This window comes from Cyrtonyx montezumae, unplaced genomic scaffold, assembly GCF_038088225.1.
Source record: "Cyrtonyx montezumae isolate F1298 unplaced genomic scaffold, pur_monq_1.0 scaffold_3, whole genome shotgun sequence".
Classification (NCBI taxonomy): Eukaryota; Metazoa; Chordata; class Aves; order Galliformes; family Odontophoridae; genus Cyrtonyx; species Cyrtonyx montezumae.
This window is the reverse complement of record NW_027072034.1, coordinates 114,829,083-114,845,020: the sequence shown is the minus strand read 5'-3', so window position 1 is coordinate 114,845,020 and position 15,938 is coordinate 114,829,083. Positions and strand designations below refer to the sequence as shown.

General features: G+C 39.1%; 1 protein-coding gene across 1 annotated transcript in view; it reads left to right on the top strand.

Annotated features, from left to right (window-relative positions):
• Positions 1-15,671, top strand: part of CUNH12orf75 (chromosome unknown C12orf75 homolog) — a 134,751-nt gene extending 119,080 nt beyond the window's left edge. Inside the window, exon 6 of the mRNA XM_065743097.1 lies at positions 15,534-15,671. Coding sequence (XP_065599169.1) covers positions 15,534-15,580 — 47 coding nt within the window. The 3' untranslated portion in view covers positions 15,581-15,671. The remainder of the gene's footprint in view (positions 1-15,533) is intronic.
• The last annotated feature ends 267 nt before the right edge of the window (positions 15,672-15,938 follow it).

Below are 15,938 nucleotides of genomic sequence, written 5' to 3'. Positions count from 1 at the left end.
CATTTCTCCAGTAAGCTTTAAGTGAGGGCAGGTTAATTACAAAGCAAGATTAGCTTACTCAGAGAACTCCAGAAAAATGTTAGGGGCCAGGTCAGAACCATTTGGAAAGATGCACAAATGTAAGTGCTTTTTCTGCAACCACAACTTCAAGAACAGTTTTGACATAACTGCTACCATGTGGCAACTTTGACTGCAGACAGAAGGTAGTGGAGGTATCCTATCATAAACCTAAGATGAATCTTTATTTTTCCTTCCAAAAGGTCCCCTTCTCACTCCTCTGAGTTTTGAGGTTAATTCTGGTCAAGCTGCTTGCACGGAGTCCCCACACTGTAGCTGTTGTTTCACTATGCAGCCAGTTCTTTGCATCACCTGTGCTTCTACAAAGGGTGATGCTGGAAATGGCAGAAGAACCAAGGATAGCTTGAGAAGGAGCCAGGCTGTTGGAGAGTGGGGGGTCAGACAGTATTAAAAACACTTTCTATGCACATTCCTTCATTCTCTAAGGCAAATATGGAATCCTAGCAGTAAAATGGGTAGAATCAGCAGTAGCACATAGGTGCATACCAGCAACAGAGCAATTGTCATCTACACATCAGATGCTTAAAATACCACATGCTACAATGCAGAACACAATGCATAGGGAACACTGCTAAGCTTCTTCACAGTTCACTGCTGCTGAAAGAAGCAGCGAAAATGCTGAGGAAAATGTTTTCTGCTGGAATCACAGCTTCTGTTTTAAAGCCCAGGGATTCTGGCTTGCAAAACAGGCACAAAATTCCAACCAACAATTCAAATCATTTAGAAGTCAGTACAACACCCATACCAAAAATAATACGGGCAAGTCTGCTTGGAATTTAGCTAAGTAAAATAGAATTTTGATTCCAAAAGCACAGATATGAGCTGAAGCCTTTTCCGTACGAGCTGTTTCACAGCTATTCATTCAGCAGTAACCCATGGGCATGTTCACCCCACACAGCTGGGCACAGACCCCAGACAGGGTGGTACGATGGTGTGTCTCCATCGCACAACATGGGGATGTGAAAAGGTGCTGGCTCCTGTCCCAGCTGCAACACAGATGGCTTTATGTGGGGCTGCACCCAAACTAATAACCTTAGTTTAAAACCTTTCTTGAAGCAAGGCCAATTAACAATTATATTGCATCCGGCTCTGGAAATAGGTAGCTCAGGGCACTTTGCCTCTGTACTTCACTGCTGGGTGTAGACGTGACTTAAACCACAGCGCAGTGCTGAAGAGATGCTGACTCTCCTGTTGCTTTTTAAAGTCACCTTTGAAAATCAAGATGGGTGTGTGGGATCCTTCAGCTTATTTAGTTTTCCACTGAAATATACTGCTTGAGGTCCCTCACATTGCTCCTGTCCAACATGAGTCATTAAGCTTCCCATCTTGAATCAGGAACCAGGCAGAGCTTTCCTGATTTCAAAGTCCCAACATGCCAGGCAAGCACATAAGTAGGCTGCAATAGTGACTGCAAGGAGGAACATGGCCACCCAGTCAGGAGGTGAGGAGCAAGGCATCATACTCCTGTGATCCTCCTAAGAGTTCCTTCTTTGGTGAGGTTAGAGAATGCCTCTGCTCATTTTCCTACAGAACACCCTCAAGCAGAAAATGACATGGTTTCAACTTTTGCTTTGGACCTCTGCACGCTTCCCCTCCCTTTGTTTCCCCATTTTTAATTTTGTCCTGACTGCCCCATGCCATTAGTATGTCCAACCCAGTGGTGCTCAGCCCAGTGCTGTAATCTGCTCTGCTGCAATCTGGGGGCTCTATCAGAGCCCCCCAGGATAGGGCTGATGACATTTGTTCCTTTTCCAAAGTAATGTTGCTGGGAGTGGACTTGGATGTCAAGTCTCCTGTTATTGCCTGAAGTTCTGTGCTGTATTCAAACTGAGGTGTCTGATGATGTGAAATATATTAGTGCCTGACTATATGTATAAAATGCAAAAATATATGTAGCTCCTGCCCTGTCTTTTCTGCTGTTAACTTTTGGTTCAAGAGAATAATGTGTAAAAATGCACTCAGCTTTTTACCAGCAGAGCCAACATACTCATAGTGTAATAATTACTTAGAGATGGTATTTTCAACCACTGTACATTGCTTTCACTGATAAAATGGCAAAATGATCTCGATTTTAACATCAGTTACTGCTGACATGATACTGGCTTTGCTCCACAGGTTATGATGACTTATCCTCATGACAAATATTTGGGGATTGTTTCGTTCAGCAGAGTTTTTGACTATTAATTTCTCATTTCTGGATAGCTTACTGCTGGGAGTTCTTTACTCACTTCTTCTGAAATTCCTGTTTCTATTAAGGAAGTTGTTGGGAGTGGAGTTTTCTCCTTCTGGATGGGATTCTCCCCTAGCTCAGCAGTGCCAGCAGCTCCTAATCCTATGTTTCTGACATCAGTTGCCATGGGAACGTCTGAGCACTGCACACTCAATGGCCTGACTTTCCTGCAGAAACCATACAAGAGAGAGGAAGAAATCAGAAGCTCTAACATTCATATGACTTACACAAATACAAGTATATGTGACAAATAGCCAGAGCTGCAAAAGCTGGACAACAAACCTTTTTGTTTTTGAAGGCTTGAAGCAGAGCAGCACACTCTTCTTGTGTGTCTCCTAAACTCCTTGATCTTGGTCTGGACTAGATACACTGACTGTCCAGGCACAATGCTGCTGGGGCCTTCTCTTCATAGATATTACATTGGTTGGGTTTGAGGTTGCTGTTCATGATGCTTTCATGCTTTTTTTGAAATTGGGATAATTGAATGAGGCAACAGCACAGGTTTCAGACTTGTTTCTTCTCTTTTACCTCTAGATGTTTTATGGTTTTAATTTGCTAGCAAACAAGTAATCCCTAGTCCTCGGAATGTTTCCTTCTAATTATGTTGCACTTTGCCTTTCTTTCAGCAACATTTCAGTTTCCACTGACATGAAAATAAAATGTCTTCTGATTTTTTTTTAGATTATTTCTCTACTTAGTTGTCTTCTGAAAATCTCTACTTGTCATCTAAAAAGAAATATTTGTGCTAAAACCTGTGCTGTTGGAATGGAATTTCCTTTGTTCAACCACAATGAATTCATTGATTGTGCAGAAATGAAAATGATTGCAATACAGTCACATCTCATACATACTTAATTTATAGGAGGATTTTTAGTTGTATATCATTTAGATGTACCTGATGATGGTGGAGCTGATTAGATATTACAATTTCCTGATTCATAATGCAAACAAATGTGTTGCCTTTGATAGAATTCTACATTATTTTCCTACTTTTGAGGAAGATTCTGCCTGTGGAAAGCTGTGGAAAAGGGCAGATACACTAGCTCCTTTCTTTTAACTCTTTCATTGTGATCAGTGGGTTCTTATTTGGTATTGGTATATAAGCTGAAACTCCTGAAAAGGGAGAGATAGCCTACTGCTGTTTGTGGCCATCAGTGTTCTAGCACTGGAGTATGTGGTTGGCTGAATGTAAATCATCAGTATATCCAGGTGGACAAGAAGGCCAGTGGCATCCTGTGTTCACTGTATACACTGCGTTCACTTTTGGGCACCTCAATACAGTAAGGACATTGAGGACCTGGAGCAGGTGCAAAGAGGGGCAGCAAGGCTTGTGAAGGGCCTGGAGAGTATGCCCTGTGAGTAGTGACTGAAGGAACTGGGGCTCTTTAGTATGTGGAAGAGGAGGTTGAGGGGAGACCTTATTGGGCTCTTCAAATACCTGAAAGGTGAATGCAGTGAGAGTGGGGTTGGCCTCTTCTCACTGGTGACAAGACAAGGGGAAATGGCCTCAAGTTGAGCTAGGGGAGGTTAGGTTGGATACTAGGAAAAATCTTTACAGAAAAGGTTATTAAGCACTGGAATAGGCTCCCAAGGGAGGTGGTTGAGCCACCATCCCTGAACATGTTTAAAAACTGTTTGGGTGTGGTGCTCAGGGACATGATTTAGCAGTGGATTGTTAGAGTTAGGGTAGTATGGTTAGATTGAGATTGGACTTGATGATCTTGAAGGTCTTTTCCAACCTGAGCAATTCTATGATTCTATGGCCTGAAGTAATCTAGTTTGGTAAAATATTCCCAGATCTGGTTAAAAAAAAAAAATCACTTTTCCTTTCATGAGAACCTAACTTGCAAAATCTGCTTTCATTTTGTAGGTCAGCCTGCTCTGCTATATGAATTAAATGTACATCTTCTTTGATGACAGCATTTTGTTTAAGCTGGTGAATGACTCTCTGCCTTGCCAATTTATGACACTATTTCCTGCTGGGCATCCCTTTTGGCTTATCTGTTACTGCCAAGATATGTGGATTCAATCATCTGGTAGTAGTTGAGCTGCATGTCTCACATCAATGAATGGCTGATGGTCAAGCTGACTCAGCTGCTGCTGTATGTTATTCCTCTAAACTTGTTACATTTGCTTAATTAATTCATTCCTGCTTTCAGACACTGGAAGCTGATAAGAGAAGGTTGCCCTTAGCTCAGTTCCTATTTCCTAACTTAAACATTTGATTTAATGTAATAATAAAATTACATTAGTCCTTTGAACTCATGTCTGTCCATGATTCAAAGGATTAAAAGGAGTTAATCAAATCTTCTAAGGAGATTTTTGAAGTTTTGAGAGTATCTTTCTTCTTGGGGGCACACTGTGTTGTCTTAGCCCCCTTTGTAATTTTCTGTCACGTATAGATTGTGAAGGACCTCTTCATCTGCCTGTGCCTCTCCGGTCCCTTGAGCTCATACATGGATTCCTGCACTGGATGGGCTCATTCTACCTTTCTTCTTAATGAGCCCTCTGACAATGCCCCCACTAAATAGATATGCCATAGATGACAAATATAACAGTTTTTTTTCCTCATGTTTTCACAGTGGACTAACCACCATTAATAAGCTCTGTATCTCCATCCAGTTCATGAATCCGTGGAGGTTGTATTTTTGTCGGCTAAGCACAAATGTTGTATATCCCTAAATCCCTCAGATACCCGATGAATGACCATGGACAATGAACGTAAAAGTGACTTTTCCCTCCACCCACCAAAAGTCACCTCAAAACTCACATCTAGCCATAATCTTTTCTACTTGAACTGATAGCTGTTTACAGTGGTATACAGAAGTTTCCTTTGGTTAATAGTTACATTCCAGGCCACAAAGATTTCGTAATATAACTTCTTCATTTTTAAGAGCGTCTATACTTGATAAAAAATTTGCCTTTTCAAAAACTGTGATTCTCAAAAGACTTTAAAAAAAAAAAAAAAAGCAAATGAAAAATGAGTGACTCTGAGAAACCAGGGGAATTTTCATATTTAAAGCTTCCTGAGAGAAGGATCAGAGAACACCAGATTTTATTCATCTTCTTGAATAATTCATAAATAATTACATGAAAATATGAAGGAGTTTTTAGTCTATGTGGGTGCTGAGTAAAAGTAGAAGCTTTATTTATTTTTAAGTAGATATGTCTAGTTGAATTTCCATTTGTTACACAAGGCACATAATGTTATTAATATTTTACCAATAAGCTTCTGGAAGATAGTTAATGGCTGTTAAGGCCACAAGGTATCAATGCTCAGAAACCTTGTGTAACATCAGCTGTGAGTCCAGAAAATTCTGTAATAGGGGAAATCACTCTTTCCAAGTATGTTATTACAGTGGCTTCTATGTTTTTTCCTTTAGGAAGCATCCATTTTTAGTGTGCAGACACCAGGCAACAAACACTAACTATTAAAATGCTCTACAAAGTGCAATTAGTGTCTATTGTAAAATAGTATCTCTATTTTTTTTAAGAGAATGAGGTGGTTGTTTTTTTTAATTAACAGACAAATGATATTGGGATTTAGCTAAGCAGACACAAGTCCCTTCAGATGGTGTTTAAACCTGCACCTCTCATATTCTGAAGAGTCTCTAATCAGCCTTTGAACTGAGGCTGTCACAATGCCTTTTGTGGATGCATGCAAGTATGGAACATATATGTTTCACTTTGGGTAGGTAATACAGATGTTAATGGAATTAGGGTAATTTTTCTCTTACGCACTTTTGATGTTTTCTAAGCATTGACTTAGGTATCAAAGTGGAACCTCTAACTCTTCCCATCCTTTAGAGCTGTAAAGCCACAGAGCTATGAAGCCACTGTCCTCTTAAGCCCAACCAGTGCTGAAATAATTAGCTAAGATAGCTTCAAGAAGAAAGGTTGGCACAGCGTCATGTAAAGTCACTGCTTGATCAGAGTGTTCACCCAGGGATGTGGTTAATGTGCCCATAAATGTTCCCAGGCAGATGCTGGTACTGTAACCTGTTTCCTAGATGATCAGAGGCTAATTAACTGCTAGAATATTGGCTAGAAAGGATGCAGGCCTTTCACTTACCTTTTGAAAGACTTAGCTTTGGTTTGTGAAATAAAAGAAAATAGGAGCCTGGTTCCAGGAAGAAGTCAAGATTATGAATTGCTACCAAAGGTGGGCACTTCCTGCCAGCAATCCAGTTAGGGTTTGTGCAAACACAAATGCTGAGGTTTGCTTGTTTGGTCTTTGTTCCTCGCAGTCAAGTGAAGCTAATGCCAAAGTACTGTAGTTCCTGTAAATCCTACTGTAGGATTGTAACTATGGCAGCAATTATTTTAGTCAAATGTGATGACACCTTCAGTGCAAAACTATCTCCTACTTTTTCTGTGTATTTGTATTCACGCTGTTGAGAAATTGTCAGTTTGCAAGACCCATCAGGGCTACAACTGATTTAATGAACTTGAGAGTGAACAGAATGTGAGAGCTGATGTTCTTTCAGCCACAACTTTGTACCCTAAATAGAGAACCCATGTGTTCCCTTGTCTGGGCACTGTAACTTCTGCTGCCTTGATGAGCAACCCACTCTGGCACCAAAGACCAGCAGTGGAATGGAGGAAGACAAACCCTGTCGTAACCCTTTTCTTTGGGTAATGTTTAGAAAGCCTCTTTTTTTTGTTTGTGTGTGTGAAGTTTCTCTGAACAAATATGTACACAACAATATTCTGCTCTTTGTCCTGAGAGCGTGGCACTGCAGCACTCCATCCCATGGCACTTGATCACTAATTGCCTACATCTTATGCCTATGTAAGTGATTTTAAAGCTGCAGTAATTTTATAGCTTAGCCTGGCAGTTTTGCTCTGAATTCTTCCATGGACAGGAAATCACAGACATGGCATCTAAAATATTTGCTGTAATTACTATAGTTACAGGATTGATTGTGCTATTGCTATGATTCACCTGTAACAATGATTTTTACCCACCTTTTTTTAGTAGATTGAAGAATTTAAAGCATTACCTAGGACATTTGACCTGTAAAAGAGAATCCTTGGCATCATTAACATAATACTGAGAAGAGTCAGGTCTTGGTATAAAGATTGCAAACATGTAGTTGTGGATTAGGACTTAATAGGAAAAAGCTCACAGAATTCCTCATTTGTTCCATTTGCAGTCATGCAAGGCACTAAGCAAAACCGTATCTTGTGGAAACTGCTCAGCACATGCAAAGAAAAAGGCTAATGTAGAAAGGCTTAGCACAGCTCAGTTCAGCATCTTTCATTGAAAAGGAATGGCATAGATTTAGCACAGAAAAGGTCTGACAAGCTTGCCGTCCACAGAGAGTTGGGGAATTACTGTTTTGTTCTAGGAAAAAACTTTCTTAATCTCAATTAAGTATTCGTATTCCCCCTTTGGTGCTGTTCTTATTCAATGCCCAATGTGTCAAACAAAGACTATTAGTGAATTAACTGGGCTTTTAATGAGGCACATAACCCTTGAGTATCTCTGTTGGCTTCCTTCTCTGCCTACAAACAGTAGATATTAGTGCAGTCTTTTTTTCTTTCTGCAAGGTCCATGGTTTATAAATATAAATATGCTGATTAAAACAGCTTTGTTTATAACTATATGCCCAGAGGTCCAAAAGCTGACAAAATGTGGGAGTTATTGTAGGTCTTACTGTAGATCTTGCTACCGGACCTGTCTTTGTCATGATTTATGACATGGCAGCTGCGGACAGCTGAGACCATGATAGAAACTCTGATTTGATAAAGTGTTCATATGAAGAATAGTTCTTGCAGTGTTTGTAAAAGAGTGTCATGTCTTAAAAATGTTGTGGCAGCCCAAGAACTTGTTTCAGTTGCAATCATAAGAATCCTTCTGGTTATGAACACTAACAGTTTGGCATGGGGAGCAAAGCCAGAACAGCATTCAAAATAGCCTTTTAAATAGCAGCAGGTTAGGAATAAAACCAGGTTACAGATAAGAAAGAAAAAAAAAACATAGGACAAAGGAAAAAAAAGGGGAGGAAATCATCAGAGGGACCCTGCAAAGGAAATTTCATTTTAGTGTAATGCTTCTTCTTGGTCAGGGGGTTATATGATGGGACTGCAACTGTTATGCGCTGTGGTTGCAGGCACATTACTTCCTGTAGACCATGAAAATAACTGTTTCTGTGTTTCATTTCTAACTCCTTTTCACTGAAAAAGTATTGTTTCCTGTTTTAAGAAAATGTGCTGGTGAGGACAGCAGTTTTGTGTTGGAATTTTAGTCTTGTATCACTCAGTAGCTGCATACGTCCCATCTATGGGTCTTGACTGCTCCAGACTGAAGTATCAAAACAAAAGTACACATCACATACTGTACAGGCAGGCACCCAGAGCTCCTTGTTCTCTATGACTTCCACAGATGTGCTGTTCTTGTCTTCCCTTCCAGCTCAGCAGCATTTCAAAATCACACGCTCCCGTCTGGTGAGGTCCCTTTGAGATACCAGTTTGGAATTCCTTTCAAATATCTCATTTAAAGCTAAATTCCTTAAAAATATAAAAGATGTTGCTTCTTGGAGGAAGCAAGTTTTCCTCAGGGAATTGTATGACTGTTGTAACTACCTTTCCTCCTACATGTCTTTCCCAACACTGTATTTCTTATAACATTTTAAGGGGCCTACAATACTAGTTTCCACTTTGACATATTCTGGAAAAAAAAAACCCACATTGCTATTTATCTTAATTCATGTATAATGAGATCATGAGACCTATAGGGACATTCATGTGAAAATATCTGATTTCTAGAGAAGCTGATTTTGAGATATTTTTCTTCCTTTTTACTACACGGTTAAAGCTTATAGATGTTAAAATTTGACACAAACTCTGAGCATCTAGTGTAAGGCATCAACTGGTAGTAGAAAAACTGCTCCCACTGGAGAAGATCTGATGTATATAAATCAGGTGAAATCCACAGACAATTTAATAAAAATGTATGTTGTTCACAGTTTCCACTGGGTTTTTGTGACTGAACTAGCATCATAGTTCAGAAGTGGAAAAGCTTGGAAATCTACTAATCACACGTTATTTTTTTTTTAAGATGTTGTGTCAGCCTCACAATCCTCTATACTATCTTTATGGAAGAATTCTTGTTAGGGTTTGCAAATAATTACATGGAAAATTATTACAGCAAGATAATACTGCAACATTCTCTAAGGAGGGGAAAAAAAATAAGGGATTTTAATATTCAACCCGAAAGTTCATGTTCTGTACTGCATGTGTTTAGCAGGATTGTTTTTATTTTCAGTGTGCTTATGGTGCTTACAAAGCACCAGATCTTATCTCAGGCTTAATTACTAAGACCTCCTACAGGCAGTTTCGATGCTTCCTGAACTCAAAAATCCACATTTCAATATGTTTTCATCAACATGATGCTTTGCATAAGTGAGGTGAGTGTTGCAAACCTGTGTATGGCCGGTGAGAGATGGGATGGATTTTGCTGGCAGAACAGGACTCTGTTCTCAAATGGAGATGTTGTTGTGTGAAGTGGTTGGCTTTTTGGTGTCTTTCACCAGATGTAATGTGAATTGAACATTACGTTTGTTTTGGTAGAAAGACAAATATGTCAGTGGCTCTGGGCTACTCTAAAAGCTACTGAAACTGCTATTGCTCCATGGGGAGTACATGAATGAGGAAGACTTCAGTACTGCTTACGAAAGTTATGACAAAGGAAAAAGTAATTTATTCTTGATCCTGAAGCGGTCTGTGCTGCTTCCTTCCTCTTTCTCTCTCTCATGGTTTTATGGTGCTTCAAACACAGGTGACACTCTCATTTGATGCCAGCAGTCACCATATTATATAAATTAATTTAATGTATTTAGTTATGTTGTATAATTACTGAGTTTGGTTTTTTTAACCTCAAAATAGATATTCTTGAAAAATCTGTTGCTATCTGGTAATTATGGATTTCTTTTCCAAATGTTAGAAAATGAAAACTGGCCACAAATAAAATGCACCAGCTTTTATCTAAAACCGCCTCTACTCTGAAAAGACTTGATACTTTATTCCAAATGTAGCCTTGTCACCATAGAGATAAGACAAATTCAAGGACTTAAGGCTTACCAGAAAATATTATGTACCATGTCTGTGATAAAGCTTTGCTTGCTTAAAACAGCAATGGAAGCTGACACTGTAAATCAGCATCTAGCAAAAAAAGACTGACAGAAACAAAGAAAGGATTCACATTTTTTACATAAAAGCTATTTGTTTGTAACAAAGAAGAGTGTCAGTAATGAAGCTGTTAGACCTCTTTAACAGCTGTAGTTGCTGTGTGTTTTAGTGACTGAGTCATATAAGTATTCAGCTCTCTGGGTTTTCTCCCTATTTCTCCCTTTCAAAAATAAATGTTCTCTTTTGTTTTAGTTTGTCTTATCATTTTGGTCTTTTTTTTTTTTTTTAGGTCCAAAAAGAAACATTATCCATTCTTTTTAGTGATACATAATGTGTCCTTTGATTGATTTATTTATTTTTTGTATAGTATTCCCTCTATTCCCAGAAATTATTTAATTGCACCATATATGGGCTAATTATCCCAAAAGGCAAGTCCTGAATGGACCCTAAATATTTGAACATTATTGTTCCTTCTTATTACCTGTGAAATAACAGCTAGAGTTTTTGTGCCTTGGTAACAGAAATGCTGCTGAATCTTGTGACGTGGGATATTGGAGCATACTAATGGGTAATACTTCTTCAAAAAAATTTTTTTCTATTGAAAATGTTGCTTCCAAGGTTTTCCATTGTTTTGGAAAACGTCTTTCAAGCATGCTGCCTCTTGAGGTTGAGAAGATCTTTAATGTAAAGTTTTCACCAAGAATCCACGAGAGATGGAGACAGCAGCAACTGTGCACCATGAGGAATATCTAGTACCCTAAAAAAGCTACTGTGGCATCTCTCCATGGCAATGCTGCAGATGGCCATCCCTGCTAGAGTGGAGGCCATGAGATGAGGTGTGCTGTTCTTGCAGGCACCAGCCATGGCTAGGATAGTTCCTCTTGAGGATTGCGGTCACTTCAGAGATGCCTACAGACAGGAGACTGTTTGGGGATGTGAGGGGGTGTAGGTGTAGAAAGTTTGGGGGCTCCTGGACTTGTAGAGCTTGCAGGTGGTGCAGGGCTCAGCCTTTATGGTGACAACCAATGGCACGTGGGAGAAATGCATTTCCTAAGAAAGTACTTCTACTGTTACAATTATAAATTAATGGTATTAAAATTGGTAATAACAATGGTAATAGAATTTTAAAAATTATTTTTAGTAGTTATCTCTGCAGTGCTATGACATTGTAGTACACAGCAGAAAATATGAAGTTCTTCCCACACAAACTAGGACTATTTTTAAACACAGTGGAGCCATTTTAACAGACTTAGCCAAACTCAACGTCAATTCAAATATTCTAAAAGGTGTAAGATAGTTTTAGGAGAAGGGAAGAAGGGCTTAAAATTCATTTAAATTGAAAAACAGCAGTCATGCATTTCTCTAAATGATTGTTTTCAGTACCATAAGCCACATCCTTTCAAATTTCCTCTGCTTGGCCACATCATTGGAATGAAGTGTCATAGCTGGTTAAGTCACTTTGACATCATCTTGATGATGTGTCAAGCACAGGAAATTTGAAAGGACAGGACTCAGAAAGGTCTTACCCTAACTTGCCTTCTTTTGACAATTCCTCTCTGCTGCCCCACACCCTCCCTGCTCCTTTTTTCAGCACTAGTGTTTCTAAGCTTGATTAACTCATAAATCCCTACAATAAGGCTAAGCCTTTATTTTTAAGGCCAGCATTTTCAGTGTATCCAAATATTCATGATGATGGGTGATAAGTGGAATCCGTTATGTTGAAACTGTCAGAGAAAAACTGTATTATGTACACCTCAGCTGGAAAAGGGGCATGTGGCTGCAGCTTGATTGTAGGATTGGATGAGATGCTGTAGGCTGAAAGTCCTCTGCTTACTTTGTTGTGCAACTGATAGACGTAGAGTCTATTGCATAGAATGATGAACAACTAGCTAGGGAGGTTTTTCCTTCAAACACTGCTACTGGAAAACTGTTCAAAAAAACTTACAGCTCTGATTAGCAAGCAGAGTAATAAAGCTCTTGTGGCAGAGCTGTCCTTCAACTCTGCCTTCAGTGTACTCAAAGAAAACAGCTCTCTGTCTTCTCAAACTTCACTCTGCAAAGCTTGACAAATTCAGCTACGTTTTCATAGGAAGTAGTCTCTCCCATCTTTTGAGAAATCCTTCTCTGCATTATTTTCAGGTTCAGTGCTTCTTTCTTGGTAATAAATGACCAGGAAAGAAAACCTTGTGGGCTTCCCACATCTTCTCACATGGTAGAACTATTTCCTTTTGTTGTTGGAAGTACCTCCCCTAAATACATACCACAGTAGCTTCAGGGTTTAATCATGATTGCATTCTTTTGATGGTTCAGATCCATTCTGTGATCCTTCCATACGTACAGCTACTTCTTTCCAGTAGGAATTTTTGTTAGTACACTTCATGGTTTGGAGGTAGTTGGTAGTTCATAAAGTGTGTGTGTGCTTGGTATCAGTCATAGAATCACAGAATCTTTAAGGTTGGAAAAAAAACTGAGTTCAGCCTATCCCCGCTATGCCCACTGACAATGTCCCTCCACACGGTTCTGGAATGCCTCCAGGGACGGTGACTTCACCACCTCCCTGGGCAGCCTGTGCTAGTGGAGCACCACTCTTTCTGGGAATAATTTTTTCCAAATATCCAATCTGAACTTCCCCTGGTGCAACTTAACGATATTACCTCTAGTTTTATTGCCATTACATGTGAAGAGAGGCTGACTCCCACCTCACTACTACCTCCTTTCAGGTCTAGACTGAACCACCCCGGTTCCTGCCCTTCTCTGGGCACCTTACAGTCAGCTATGTCTGAAGGTTCAGACTAACCAGTAGCAGACAAGCAGAGGCAGACTGGTGTCTCTGCTCTCCCTGTGGAAGGGCATTCCTCTCAGTTCTATTACATACAATCTCACTTCTAGTGCACCAGGCCCCAGGGTTATCCATTTCCTTCTTTCCAGGTCTTTTCATGCATTCCAGTTTTCTGTCTTCACTAAATCACTCTTATTTTCTATTTTCTGTGTCAAGGTCACTAATAAAACTATGAAGAAAATAGGTCCTAAGGTCAGTCTGTCAAACAATGGAGATTTTCTCTCACCTGATAATTTCTCTTCAGCAGAGCCTGTTGTATGCCTCCCTTTAGGTGGTTCCCTGATGACCTTATTGTTATACTAATTCTCGACTTCTGTGTGTAATGTAATGTTTTCCTTATGGCTTCATATCAAATGTCTACTTGAAATCCAGACAAACTGCTGCTTTTCCTCTGTCTAGGAAAGCATTTTTAACAACTAGGAAATATACCTGCTTATCCCTGCATGTTTCAGTTTTGTTGAAGTCACAATGAATTTTATATCATTTTTCATTTCTCTTGACATATAGGTTCTTTCAAAATTCAATGTTAGATTTAGTATACTATTGAAGTCAAATTCGTCCCTAGTTGTCAGTCATCCTTTCATATTTTCACCCTAGCTATAGAATCATAGAATCACAGAACATCCCAAGTTGAAAGGGACCCACAAGTCACCAAGGAACCAAGATTTAGGTTAAATTCTTTACTTAGGGGGTGGTGAGGCACTGGAACAGGCTGCCCAGAGAAGCTGTGCCATCCCTGGAGCCGCTCAAGGCCAGGCTTGGTGGTTTCCTGGGCAGTCTACTCCAGAGGCTGGCAGCCCTGCCCACGGCAGGGACTGGAACTAGATGGTCTTTGAAGATTCTTTCAACCCAAGCCATTCTATGACTCTGTGATTTTCCACCCTACTCCATTTCACTATCTTCATCAAAAAAAAACAAGACAGTTTTGAAACTGTACCTGAATTATCACTGATTTCTGTATGTCTGCACTCTAGGAGAGTTTTACTTTTTCTCATTGTTTTACATATGGCAAAGCAGCTTTTTTCTCATTATCTCAATTTTTTTTCTAGATGTAATTCAGCCTGAACTGTTTTCATTCTCATTTTACCTGTCCATTTTCTGACATCTAGTATAGCTCATTTTGCTGATCATTCCATTTTTTTCCTCCTGACAAGGCACTTTTAAAAAACCTTAATCCATTTTTGAGGTGATTATTTACCTCTTTCTGTCTGGAGTCCCTCCACATATGTTTGCAAAGATTTTTCTTTTGCTTATGATACAGTTTCCAGATAGATTTCATCCCTTTGACTTTGAGTAATTTTGTTTCCTCTGCACTCAGGTCCCTGATTTCTTTTTGGATAGATGACTAATGAGATGCCTTCATTCTTCATTCTTTATCCATTTGAAATCTAAAACCTTAATTGCAAAACCACCTTTGTTTATTCTTAAGTTGTATTTTAACTCAATCAACCCATGATCCACTTGAAACGCGTTTTTATTTCTTATCATTTATAAAAACAAGGAAAAATTGAGTCCCCTCTTTTTCAATTAACCTTATCTTACTTGATAAAGAAAATTTTCTGCTATCATGTTTACTTAGGAAAACCTGGACCTTATCATTAGTACCTATTTTTCATGATGTATTTTAGCATGTTATTCTTATGTATTCTGAATAGTACTATCCATACTATGTCACTGCTTACTTCGTTATGGTCTTTCATAGAAAGCCATGTAATGTTACTTCATCTTTTAAATGTTACTCCACTTTATTTTGTTTAAAAATACCACTTTTTGTCACATATCCTTAAAACTTCCTGTCCATCATCCTTGTCAGTTCAACAGAATTTTACATAATTGTCTGATCTTTCTAATTTCCCCTTTTGTTTTAGGGAAAACATATACACTGCAATTTTCTCTTTATGATTAATTTTCCTTAATGATCATTAGTTTAGCAACTAGAGTAGATGCAGTCCTTTCTCTAAGGATGCCATCATTTGGGTGGTTTTTTTTCCAGTATTCACACTGTTTTTCCTCCTTTTTGTCGTTTCTGAAGGTTGGGGAAGGCAGATGAGTGTGTTACTATTTTATAACCCTGATCAGAAATGAAAGGACAGTAGTGCATACAGCATGTTCTTGCTGTTCATCCTGCACTGATTTACTGCTTTTGTGTTTTGCTCCAGTAACAGCTACAGGGCATGTATAATTCTATCCTTCTAATTTTATGCCCTTTTCCTAGCAGTTTTCACTTTCATGGTTGATTGCCTTTGACGCCAGCTCAGCAAAGTACCCAAAACAGCCCCAGAGTAAGGATCTCTCCATGAGAAGACCATGTGAAAAACATCACCTTTATTGCAAGAGATTGGGAATTGGCCAGACGATCTCCTTATTTTGAAGTTATTTCACTTTGACACTGTTAGACTTTGTGGTTTCCACCAGTGAGAGAGGTAAGTGGGAGGATGGTATTTTCAGACTTGAAGAGAGAGATTCATTTTCCTAAAATATATGCAGCAGCAAACTCCAGTAATGGGTTAGAGATACTGTTCGTTGTAGTTCCCATTTCTTTCTGTAACCATTACTAATTACATTATTTAATCATTTTGAAGAGCAGACTACTTCCAGCCTCTTTATTCAAAATGCCCTTTGCCTGAACTCTTCAAACCTGGCACAGAAATTTCTGGT